The sequence below is a fragment of the Hemitrygon akajei genome, chromosome 20 (assembly GCF_048418815.1).
Source record: "Hemitrygon akajei chromosome 20, sHemAka1.3, whole genome shotgun sequence".
Lineage (NCBI taxonomy): Eukaryota > Metazoa > Chordata > Chondrichthyes > Myliobatiformes > Dasyatidae > Hemitrygon > Hemitrygon akajei.
The window spans coordinates 70,616,499-70,629,447 of record NC_133143.1 but is presented as its reverse complement, the minus strand read 5'-3'; the positions used below and the strand labels follow the sequence as shown (position 1 = coordinate 70,629,447).

At 43.7% G+C, this 12,949-nt stretch overlaps 1 protein-coding gene across 1 annotated transcript in view; it reads right to left on the bottom strand.

Moving 5' to 3' along the window:
- cdk6 (cyclin dependent kinase 6) overlaps positions 1-12,949 on the bottom strand; it is a 107,960-nt gene that overhangs the window by 57,823 nt on the left and 37,188 nt on the right. The window contains exon 4 of the mRNA XM_073024576.1: positions 7,256-7,423. Coding sequence (XP_072880677.1) covers positions 7,256-7,423 — 168 coding nt within the window. The remainder of the gene's footprint in view (positions 1-7,255; positions 7,424-12,949) is intronic.

Here is a 12,949-nt window from a genome sequence, read left to right as displayed (position 1 = left end):
GTAAAACAGCATTGTTCTTCACTGAACTTCTCCGTGGATTACACTGCACAGCTACAGCTCACAGTATTTGGCTTTTTTAAATTTCTGACAGCTTGATTTGAAATCTAAATACCATTCGGTACATCAGGAGTAAAGGCAGACCATTGATCCACTCAGGGACTTGGGCAATACATTCTTATTTTTGATTACTTGGGCTGTGTGTCGACCATTGGTACTGTTTTGCACCTTGGCCCCAAGAACTGATTTCAACTGGTTGTATTCTTGTGTGTGACAATTAAACTTGAACTTAACTATAACTTGTTTTGTGTCCATAATACTTTACGATAGAGCAGGGATTCCCAACTGCTGATCCATGGACCCCTTGCTAATGGTATTGGTCCATGTTATAAAAGTTGGAGAAATGACGTTTCAGATCAAGGCAATGCCTGCAATCTGACAGCATGACATTGATTTCTCCTCCCTCCCTTTTCTTCGGCAGTTTAACAGGGGCACGACTGCGCAAGCGAGTGTAAGTCAGACCGTGAGGCAGCGGGAGTATTTAAAGAGAACAGTAGACGGAGCGGGCGACAGAGTAGGAAGGCTTTGTCTCGAGAGGCTTCGGCGAGCAGAGGCTGAGGACGAGCTTCACTCCAAGTGAGGCAAGGCCGGACAAGTTCCTTTCAAAGGAGAAAGTTTCAAAAGTTGAGGCAAGTATTGGGTAGGTCATGGCAGCTGAGATCGGCCCAGTTGTTTGTTCATCCTGCAGCATGTGGGAAATCAGGGATACTTACAGTGTCCCTGACGACTGTGTGTGCAGGAAGTGTGTCCAACTGCAGCTTCTGGCAGACCACATTGAGCGTCTGGAGCTGCGATTGGATTCATACTGGAGCATCCGTGACACTGAGACAGTCATGAATAGCATGTTCAGTGAGTTGGCCACACCGCAGGTAAAGGCTACACAGGCAGAAAGGGAAGGGGTGGCCTCTAGACAGCATAGTGCAGGAGTCCCCTGAGGTCATCTCCCTCCTAAACAGATATACTGTTTTGGATACTGTTCGGGGAGATGTGTCATCAGGGGAAGGCAGCAGCAGCTGAGTTCATTGCACCATGGGTGGCTCTGCGGCACAGGAGGGAAGGAAAAGGAGTGGAATAGCTATAGTGATAGGGGATTCGATTGTAAGGGGAATAGATAGGTGTTTCTGCGGCCGCAAACAAGACTCCAGGATGGTATGTTGCCTCCCTGGTGCAAGAGTCAAGGATGTCTCTGAGCGGCTGCAGGACATTCTGGAATGGGAGGGTGAACAGCCAGTGGTCATGGTGCACATAGGTACCAACGATATAGGTAAAAATAAAATGGGATGAGGTCTTACAAGGTGAATTTAGGGAGTTAGCAGATAAACTAAAAAGTAGGACCACAAAGGTAATAATCTCTGGATTACTACCAGTGCCACGTGCTAGTCAGAGTAGAAATAGGAGGATATTTCAGATGAATACGTGGCTTGAAAAATGGTGCAAGGGGGAGGGATTCAAATTTCTGGGGCATTGGAACCAGTTCTGGGGGCGGTGGGACCGGTATAAACAGGACGGTCTGCACCTGGGCTGGACTGGAACCAATGTCCTAGGGGGAGCATTTGCTACTGCTGTTCAGGAGGCTTTAAACTAATGTGGCAGGGGGATGGGAACAAGTGCAGAGAGACAGAGGGGTGTAAAATGAGGGTAGAAGCAAGAAGTAGTAAGGTGAAAGGTAAAAGTGGCAGGCAGGCAAATCCAGGGCAAAAAGCAAAAAGGGCCACTTTTCAACATAATTGTATAAGGGCTAAAGAGTGTTGTAAAAACAAGCCTGAAGGCTTTGTGTGTCAATGCGAGGAGCGTTCGTAACAAGGTGGATGAATTGAATGTGCAGATAGTTATTAATGAATATGATATAGTTGGGATCACAGAGACAGGGCTCCAGGGTGACCAAGGATGGGAGCTCAACATCCAGGGATATTCAATATTCAGGAGGGATAGACAGGAAAGAAAAGAAGGTGGGGTAGCATTGCTGGTTAGAGAGGAGATTAACGCAATAGAAAGGACGGACATTAGCCTGGAGGATGTGGAATCGATATGAGTAGAGCTGCATAACACTAAGGGGCGGAAAACGCTGGTGGGAGTTGTGTACAGGCCACCTAACAGTAGTAGTGAGGTTGGGGATGGCATTAAACAGGAAATTAGAAATGCGTGCAATAAAGGAACAGTAGTTATAATGGGTGACTTCAATCTACATATAGATTGGGTGTACCAAATTGGTAAGGGTGCTGAGGAAGAGGATTTCTTGGAATGTATGCGGGATGGTTTTCTGAACCAACATGTCGAGGAACCAACTAGAGAGCAGGCCATTCTAGATTGGGTATTGAGCAATGAGGAAGGGTTAGTTAGCAATCTTGTCGTACGAGGCCCCTTGGGTAAGAGTGACCATAATATGGTGGAATTCTTCATTAAGATGGAGAGTGACAGTTAATTCAGAAACAAAGGTTCTGAACTTAAAGAAGGGTAACTTTGAAGGTATGAGATGTGAATTAGCTAAGATAGACTGGCAAATGATACTTAAAGGGTTGACTGTGGACATGCAATGGCAAGCATTTAAAGATCGCATGGATGAACTACAACAATTCTTCATCCCAGTTTGGCAAAAGAATAAACCAGGGAAGGTAGTGCACCCGTGGCTGACAAGGGAAATTAGGGATAGTATCAAGTCCAAAGAAGAAACATAAATTAGCCAAAAAAAGCGGCACACCTGAGGACTGGGAGAAATTCAAAGTCCAGCAGAGGAGGACAAAGGGCTTAATCAGGAAAGGGAAAAAAGATTGAGAGAAAGCTGGCAGGGAACATAAAAACTGACTGTAAAAGCTTTTATAGATATGTGAAAAGAAGAAGATTGGTCAAGACAAATGTAGGTCCTTTACAGTCAGAAACAGTTGAATTGATCATGGGGAACAAGGACATGGCAGACCAGTTGAATAACTACTTTGGTTCTGTCTTCACTAAGGAGGACATAAATAATCTTCTGGAAATAGTAGGGGACTGAGGGTCTAGTGAGATGGAGGAACTGAGGGAAATACGTGTTAGTCAGGAAGTGGTGTTAGATAAATTGAAGGGATTAAAGGCAGATAAATCCCCAGGGCCAGATGGTCTGTATCACAGAGTGCTTAAGGAAGTAGCCCAAGAAATAGTGGATGCATCAGTGATAATTTTTCAAAACTCCTTAGATTCTGGATTAGTTCCTGAGGATTGGAGGGTGGCTAATGTAACCCCACTTTTTAAAAAAGGAGGGAGAGAGAAACCAGGGAATTATAGACCGGTGAGTCTGACATCGGCGGCGGGGAAAATGCTAGTCAGTTATCAAAGATGTGATAACAGCACATTTGGAAAGAGGTGAAATCATCGGACAAAGTCAGCATGGATTTGTGAAAAGAAAATCATGTCTGACAAATCTTATAGAATTTTTTGAAGATGTAACTAGTAGAGTGGATAGGGGAGAGCCAGTGGATGTGGTATATTTGGATTTTCAAAAGGCTTTTGACAAGGTCCCACACAGGAGATTAGTGTGCAAACTTAAAGCACACAGTATTGGGGGTATGGTATTGATGTGGATAGAGAATTGGTTGGCAGACAGGAAGCAAAGAGTGGGAGTAAACGGGACCTTTTCAGAATGGCAGGCAGTGACTAGTGGGGTACCGCAAGGCTCAGTGCTGGGACCCCAGTTGTTTACAATATATATTAATGATTTAGACAAGGGAATTAAATGCAGCATCTCCAAGTTTGCGGATGACACAAAGCTGGGTAGTGTTAGCTGTGAGGAGGATGCTAAGAGGATGCAGGGTGACTTGGATAGGTTAGGTGAGATGCAATTTAATGTGGATAAATGTGAGCTTCACCAATGTCTTGCATAACTGTGCGATAACATCCCACTTCCTCCACTCAATAATTATATTCCATCTGCCATTTTTTCAGCTTATTTCTCCACCTTACTGCACACCACAATAGGTTCACCAGATTGATTGCTGGGATGGCAGGACTTTCATATGAAGAAAGACTAGATCGACTAGGCTTATACTCACTGGAATTTAGAAGATTGAGGGGGGATCTTATTGAAACATATAAAATTCTAAAGGGATTGGATAGGCTAGATGCAGGAAGATTGTTTCCGGTGTTGGGGAAGTCCAGAACGAGGGGTCACAGTTTAAGGATAAAGGGGAAGCCTTTTAGGACCGAGATGAGGAAAAACTTCTTCACATAGAGAGTGGTGAATCTGTGGAATTCTCTGCCACAGGAAACAGTTGAGGCTGGTTCATTGGTTATATTTAAGAGGAAGTTAGATATGGCCCTTGTGGCTAAAGGGATCAGAGGGTATGGAGAGAAAGCAGGTACAGGGTTCTGAGTTGGATGATCCGCCATGATCATACTGAATGGCGGTGCAGGCTCGAGGGGCCGAATGACCTACTCCTGCACCTATTTTCTATGTTTCTCTCCCTTCTCTTTCCATTGCACATTCTGGTTCTCACACCTTCTTACCTTCCGCTGGTTCTACCACCTCCCCTGGGAATGTATTCCATTTACTGACCATTCAGCGTGTAAAAAAACCTATCCCTTACATTCCCCCCTACACTTTTGCTGCAACACCTCAAAAGTATGCTTTCCCATAAGTGACTTCCAACCTGGCTGTCTGCTCTATCTATGCCTCTCATCTTATACATCCTCCTCCTTTACTCCAAAGAGAAAAGCACAAGCTTGCTTTATCTTTCCTCATAAGGCATGCTCTCCAAAGCTTCCAAATTCTTGACCTTGTAGCTCTTCCCTTGACTAATGAAGGCAAATAACACCATAAGCCTACTTAACAACCCTATCAACTGGCACGGCATCTTTGAAAGATCTACAGATACGGACAGAACATCTTCAAGTTCGACCTTCCAATGTGAATCCCTTCACGCTTTTCTATTTTGAACTCCATCTACCACTTCTAAGCTCATCTCTGCATCCTGTCAATGGCCCATTGTAACCTCCAAAAAACTTCTATACTAACCACATCAATTAACCTTCGTGTCATCTGCAGATTTACTAATCCACCCTTCCACTTCCTCATCCAAGTTTCCAAGTCACTTAGAGAAATCACAAAAAGCAGGGGTCACAAGGTTTAGAAAGCATTTCTGACTTAGGATCTTGGGAGCTTGCAAGGCTGCAATGGAGCCAACTTCACATTGAAGAAATGTGTCACAGTAGGGAAAGAGACAAGGCAGGAAATCTCCTAATCCGTCTACTCTCATGTTCCGCTTTCAAGATTTAAGATTGTCTAATGTCATTTCTTGTACACAAGTGTAAAGGAGAATGAAATAATTGTTACTTTGGATCCAATGCAGCACAAAAAAACACAATAAAGAAAACAATAATAGAAATACAATAAAATATAAATACAGCAAATAGATAAATATACAGAGATTGATTACATGTCCACAAAGTGAAGTTAGGTACAGAAGTGCCTGTACAAAAGGTGACTGACAGGAAATGATAAAGTACTAGTGGTTGGGGTGTGGAGGGTGGGCTAGTGGGTGGAGGTGTTGATCAATCTTACTGCTTGGGGTAAGTAACTGTTTTCGAGCCAGGTGGTCCTGGCATGGATGCTATGTAACCTCCACCCTGGGAGTGGGATTAACGGTGCATTAGTAGGATGTTCCACATCGTCCAAAGGAAAATGTGTGCTATCAATAGGGAGAAGTAATCATTCTGTCCCAAAAACCTGCACCACCATTCACTGTGAATATGGCTGACCGTTTCTCCCAATGGGACTTCCCTTCCCTGTCTCTATATACCTTAATTCCCATGTCTAAAAGCCTATTGATCTTAGAAACATCCAAGCAGGTTTCTGTACTATAAATTGATTGAATTACTTGGAGATATAATACAGAACAGGCCTTTCCAGCACAATGAGGCACACCACCCAGCGACCCGATTTAACCCTCTGGAAAGTGGGAATAAGCTGGAGAATTGGGAGAAAACACACAGGATGTACAAACTTGCCTACAGGACTCTGGAACAGAAGTGTGAACTCTGACGCTGTGTCCTGTAATAGTGTCACACTAACCGCGATGTTACCGTGCTGCCCCACATCAAACAATTTTACCAAATAATAAATAATATTCATTTGTGGGGGAAAGTCCCATGTAATGAAAATCAATGGCCGTCAACTCATCAGCTCAGGTTTTTCCAGAAACATTTGCAAAACTGTTTGGCCTATTTTCAGAGATACAAACTGTGAAATAAAACAATGCAATGTTTCAGCCCAATGGGGTCCCACCAGCAAGCACACCTTCCCACTTTCTGCTTTCCCTACACGCCTCACTTGTCCACTCGTCCCTCCCCACAGATCTCCCTCCTAGCAGACTGTACAAGTGCTACACCTGCCCCTGCACTTCCTCCCTCACTGCCATTCAGGGCCAAGGCCCCAAACAGTCCTTCCAGGTAAGGCGACACTTCACCCGTGAGCCTGCTGGGGTCATTTACTGTGTCCAGTGCATGTCGGTGAGAGCCTACACTCCATCCACCAGAGAAAAGCAGGATCTCTCAGCCACCTGTTTTAATTCCACTTCCCATTCCAGTACGTCTATCCATCATGGCCTCCTGTACTGTTGCGATGAGGCCACAGTCTGTTTAGATCAACAACACCTTATATTCCATCTGGGTAGCCTCCAACCTGATGGTATGAACAACGATTTCTGTAATTCCCTGTAATACCCACCTGCAAATTCCTGTAATACCCACCACTCCTTCACCTTTTCCCTCTCTCACCTTATCTCCTTGCCCACTCATTGCCCCCATCTAGTGTTCCTCTTCCCTTTTCTTTCTTCCATGTCTTTCCGTACTCTCCTAGACTCCCCCTTCTCCAGCCCTGTATCTCTTTCACCGATCAGTTTCCCAGCTTTTCACCCCTTCCCTTCAGGTTTCACCTATCACCTTGTGTTTCTCTCTCCCCTCCCTCCAACTTTTAACTCTACTCAGCTTTTTTTCTCCAGTACTGCAGAAGGGTCTCAGCCTGAAATGTTGACTGTACTTTTTTCACAGATGCTGCTCAGCCTGCTCGGTTACTGCAGCTTGGATCGAGTAACTGCCATAAAACTGCTGGCTTTATCCATCAGAAAGAACTTTCTTTCCCCAGCTGAAATCTTCCTATAATATAGAATATTTAAGGCTTCCTATTGGTTGCAAATATTTGCATTCTCATAAATATAATTTAGAAACTTACCACAGATGTAAGAGCCATCTGGAAACTATAGATGCGAGCCAGGCCGAAGTCCGCAAGCTTGATTTGGCCGTTGCTGGTTACGAGTATGTTTTGGGGCTTCAGGTCTCGATGGACCACGCGGTGTGAATGGAGGAAGTCCAACCCTTGCAGCAGCTGCAACATCATGTCCTGCGGAAAGTAAAGGAGAACAGACTTCAGAAAATCACTTCAGCAATATCATTCATGCCAGTCATTTTGTTTAAAAATATAAAATATGTAAAGCTTAGCATGTTGTATTTGCAACATTTCCTTGTTTTAAAAAAACAAGGCTATTTTTATTTATATTAGCATTTACAGTACATTCAAACCAGTGCAAGGGATTCTGCAGATGTCTTATGGTCCAAATAGGCATTTTATAAAATCCTGCCCCAACTGCACCCCAGGTCTGCACAACAACATTAAACACAATATGCATATACAATGTGCAAGCCAAAGTACATTTATTATCAAAGTATGTATACAGAATACAGTTCTGAGATTCGTCCTCCCACAGCCAGCCCCAAAACAAAGAAACACCATGGGACCTGTTCAAGAAAATATCAAAAACACCCAAGATGTGAAAGAAAGAACAAATTGGGCAAAAGGACAAAACTAATCAAACAACACATAGAATATCCAACATCTTCTTCCCATCTGTCATCCGATTCCTAAATGGACTTTGAAGCTTTGGACACTCACCTTTTTTTTTAAAAAAATATACAGTATTTCTGTTTTTGCACATTTTTAGTAATCTATTCAATATACATAATGGATTTACTTGTTTATCGTTTTCTTTTATTTATTTTTTTCCCTCTCTGCTAGATTATGTATTGCATTGAACTGCTGCTGCTAAGTTAACAAATTTCAACTCACATGCCGGTGATAATAAATCTGATTCTGATTAAGCTAGTAGTATTCAGTTCAGCACCTCGCCATGAGACAATACGCCCATTCTTCACACCCATTCTTCGCTAAAACGCCCCAGTCCACAATTAGCTCGATCAAATTACAAGATCAAGAACTTAGCCATGTTAATCCAGCCCAGATTCTGTCATCTAAAGGACAAAACCAGAACTCAGTAGGTCAATGTTTCATGCTGAGACTTTTCAGCAGGACTGGAAAGGAAGAGGGAAGAAGGTGGGGTATGAGGTGTGAGGTGATGGGTGGAAAAGGTAAGGGGACAGTGGACCATGGGAGAAAGGGAAGAAGGAGGGGTACCAGAGGGAGGTGATGGGCAGAACTTTTATCTCTGAATCAAAAAGGGAAAGGATCCAGACCTAAAAGATGTCTGTAACCTTTCCAGCAATGCTATGGAAGAGCTGGTAAACTGAGACCCTGCAACTGGATAAAATGGCCATGTGAAGAAGATTGTGCTTATGGCTACCTCAATGCCTGCTTGCTGTACAGTTTTGGCAGATCTTGAGTAACACACACAAAATGTTGGAGGAGCTTAAGCAGGTCAAGCAGCGTCAACAGCATTCTGACCCGAGTGCTAGCACAAATTGTTGAAACACGTCCAGAAAGACTCTAAACAAATGCAAGTTTGTCCCCTTTGCAGCAAGAGGAACAACGGATCAGTCATGATGAAATGGGGGAGTAGACTCAATAGGCCAAATTCTGCTCCTATATCTATGGTCTATCCTTGCACTAATTACATATTTTTGTAACTTGTAGTAATTTTATTGCTGCCACAATATATTTGACACCATACAAGTGAGTGAGCAGCTAGAGACATTACGAGAGCCAACAATGGGGTAATAAACCTAAGCAGCTAGAATGCCAATCAGCGTGAATGCTAATTTGACACTAATGCTGTCTCTTTGGAACTTTTAAAAAACCTTTTCATCAGTTGCAACTTAACAACTGTTGAGCAATGGAAACACTCCTCACCAGCGTTAGTTCCATCATCTACTTAGGTTAGTGAAAGAATGGGTTCTACAAACATCTGGCACTTTCCAAAGCAGTGTGGTGTGTCCTGTCTCTTCAAGGATTCTACACTGACCAGTTAGAGCACAGCACACATTATCTAACTGGTCCCTCAACTTGGCCCTCCATTATTCTTTCATCGATGTGTGTCTCTTAATGTCCCTATTGCATCATCCTCTCCCAACACCCCTGGTACTGCACTCTACACACCCACCACAAAGTAGGAAAAAACCTACCTCTGAAAGACTCGAACTGAATTCTACTCCGGTGTCTTAAGGACAATGATGTGAGCATGTGACCCATTCATTTTGCACCCCAGCCTCAAACCCTCCACATGCACTCCCAACTCTTTTTGGGCTAACATTGAAGACTGCGGTCTCTGCAGAAGTTCCAGGTTCCATTGAGGAGCAGGGAGTCACATTAGCTGTGATTTTATTACCAGGCAAACATTGGTATTAAGATGCAATTTCCCAGCAGACATCCTCTCCACGTCCACTTCCTGCCATTGCAAATGTTACTCCGCTATTTAAGGGTGGGAGGCAGCAGGAAGGAAACTGTAGACTTGTTAGCCTGACATCAGTGGTTGGGAAGTTGTTGGGATGAGATTACGGAGTACCTGGAGGCACATGACAAGATAGGCCAAAGCCAGCATGGTTTCCTGAAAGGAAAATCCTACCCGACTAACCTACTGCAATGTTTTGAGGAAATAACAAGCAGGTTAGCAAGGGAGATGCAGTAGAAGCGGTGTCCTTGGATTTTCAGAAGATCTTTGACAACGTGCTGCACATGAGGCTGCTTAGCAAAGAATTACAGGGAAGTTACTTGAACGGGTGGAGCACTGGCTGATCGGCAGATAAGAATGGGAATGAAAGGATCCTATTCTGGCTGGCTACTGGTTATCAGTGGACTTCCACAGGGGTCGGTGTTGGGACTGCTGCTTTTTACAATGTATGTCAATGATTTGGATTATGGGATTAATGAATTTGTGGCTAAATTTGACGATGATACAAAGATAAGCGGAGGAGTGGGCAGTGTTGAGGAAACAGACCTTGCAGAGAGACTTAGATAGTTTAGGAGAATGGGCAAAGTAGTGGCAAATGAAATACAATGTTGGTAAGTGTATGGTCATGCACTTTGGGGGAAGAAATAAATGGGCAGATTATTATTTAGATGGGGAGGGAATTCAAAATGCAGAGATGCAAAGGGTCTTGAGAGTCCTTGTGCAAGATACCCTGAAGGTTAACCTCCAGGTTGAGTCAGTGGTGAAGAATGCAAATGCAATGTTGGCATTTGTTTCTAGAGATACAGAATATAAGATGAGATGTTGAAGCTGTATAAGGCACTCGTGATACCACATGGAAAGGACAGAAAGGATATATTGACATTGAAGATTCACAAGAATGATTCCAGGAATGAAAGGGTTACCATATGAAGAACATCTGGCAGCTCTGAGGCTGTATTCCCTGGAGTTCAGGAGAATGAGGAGGGATATCATAGAAACATTCCTAATGTTAAAAGGCCTGAACAGATTAGATATGGCAAAGTTATTTCCCATGGTAGGGGAATCCAGGACTTCAGGATTGAAGGACATCCATTTAGAACTGAGATGCGGAGAAATTACTTGAGTTAGAGGGTGGTAAATCTGTGGAATTTGTTGCCATCTGCGGCTGTGGAGGCCAAGTCATTGGGTGTATTTTAGGCAGAAATAGATAGGTTCTTGATTAGTCAGGGCAAGAGGGGGTATGGGGAGAAGGCAGAGGAGTGGGGATGACTGGAAGAATTGGATCAGCCCATGATTGAATGGTGGAGCAGACTCGATGGGCTGAATGGCCTACTTCTGCTTCTTATGATCTTATGGTCTTTCATTAGTAGCAGGCACTAATGAATGGTATTAGTTTAATCTAACATGAGAAAGGGATTTTAAGTGTAAAATAGAAACATGCAGAATTGGTCAATTTTCCTCCACACATCGGTAGTATCTACAAGAGGTGCTGCCTCAAGAAATCAACATCCATCAGGAGATTCAGAAGCCTGAAGTCCCAATCACCAGGTTCAAGAACAGCTTCATCCCTTCATTCAGTCCTTGAACCAACCAGCAAAAGCCTAATGAATGTGGTTTATCAAGTTTATGAACACTTTTCATTAAAGTAAGCCTTCTTTATTCTAATTGTGTTTTCCTCATAAAGGTCACTTACCTGACGGTCTGCCTGTGATGCTGCCACAACTACGTTTCTCAATCATGGACTGTGCATTTGACAACATGTTCAACTTTACTCAAAATTACAAACTAATAGTATTTCACTATCGACTTATTCATCCACAACAGTTTGTTATTGAAGCAAACAGTCGCAGATGTTCACTGTGCAACGAGACAGCTGCATCTTTTCAGAAGTCTAAGTGACAACATCCTGCATCGTATCACACAGCTCATCCTTGTTCTGCGCAACACCAATCAACACAAGTGAGTTACGTTTAAATTCACGGCATAGATCTAGATTAGTATAGATATAAATTGCATGGTCCTTTGGCCTATGACCCTGTGCCAACCTTTTGACCTATTCCAAGATTCAGCTAGCTCTTCCCTCCTAAATTGCCTTCCATTGTTGTAACATCAATTTTGAGATACAGTATGGAAATGTCCCCTTCAGCTGCACCAGCCAGCAACCCCCGACAACCCAATTTAACCCTAAACTAATCACAGGACAATTTACAATGAACAATTCACCCATCTGTTACATCATCCTTGTGCTGCCCTAAGAGATTGTTAAATGTCCCTAACGTATCTGCCTCTGTCACCACCCCGGTAGTGTGTTTCACACATCTGCCACTCTCTATACGAATAAAGAACTTACTGGCAGCATCCCCCCTATATTTTCCTCCAATCACCTTAAAATGGTATTGGCCATTTCAAAACTGGGAAAATGTGTATATTCACTTGATCTATGCCACACCTTATCTTGTCACCTCTCATCCTCCTAGCTCACTCAATATATCCTCATAAGACATGCTCTTTAATCATGGCAAATCTCTGGACATTCTTATGGTGAGTACTCTTCAAGCAACGTATTCTACAACTAGCTGCTGTGAAAGACCCTTTGGCAATGCAGTTCTGTATTCAGTAAAGGCCTGAGTCCTGATAGTGGTTTGTAAATTTAGGTGTAAAACTAATCACAGCTACAGCAAAGGTTGAAAACATTCCAGAGGAAAGCTGAAGCTTAGAAATTCAGACAGGTTCACATACAAGGAAGTGCTGGGACACGCTAAGTGTCGCCTCATTTGGAGCAGCATGGTAACATAGTGGTTAACACAACGCTTTACAGTACCAGCGACCTGGGTTCATTTCCCCCTGCTGTTTGTACGTTCTCCCCATGTCTGTGAAGGTTTTCTCTGGCTCCTCCAGTTCACTCTCACTCTGTAGCCGGTGTGATTCTATCCCTGAGGAGGTTCCACTCTACAGCCGGTGTGATTCTATCCCTGAGGAGGTTCCACTCTACAGCCGGTGTGATTCTAACCCCTGGAGGTTCCACTCTACAGCCGGTGTGATTCTATCCCTGAGGAGCTTCCACTCTACAGCCGGTGTGATTCTATCCCTGAGGAGGTTCCATTCTACAGCCGGTGTGATTCTATCCCCTGGAGGATGCACTCTACAGCCGGTGTGATTCTATCCCCTGGAGGTTCCACTCTACAGCCGGTGTGATTCTATCCCCTGGAGGTTCCACTCTACAGCCGGTGTGATTCTATCCCCTGGAG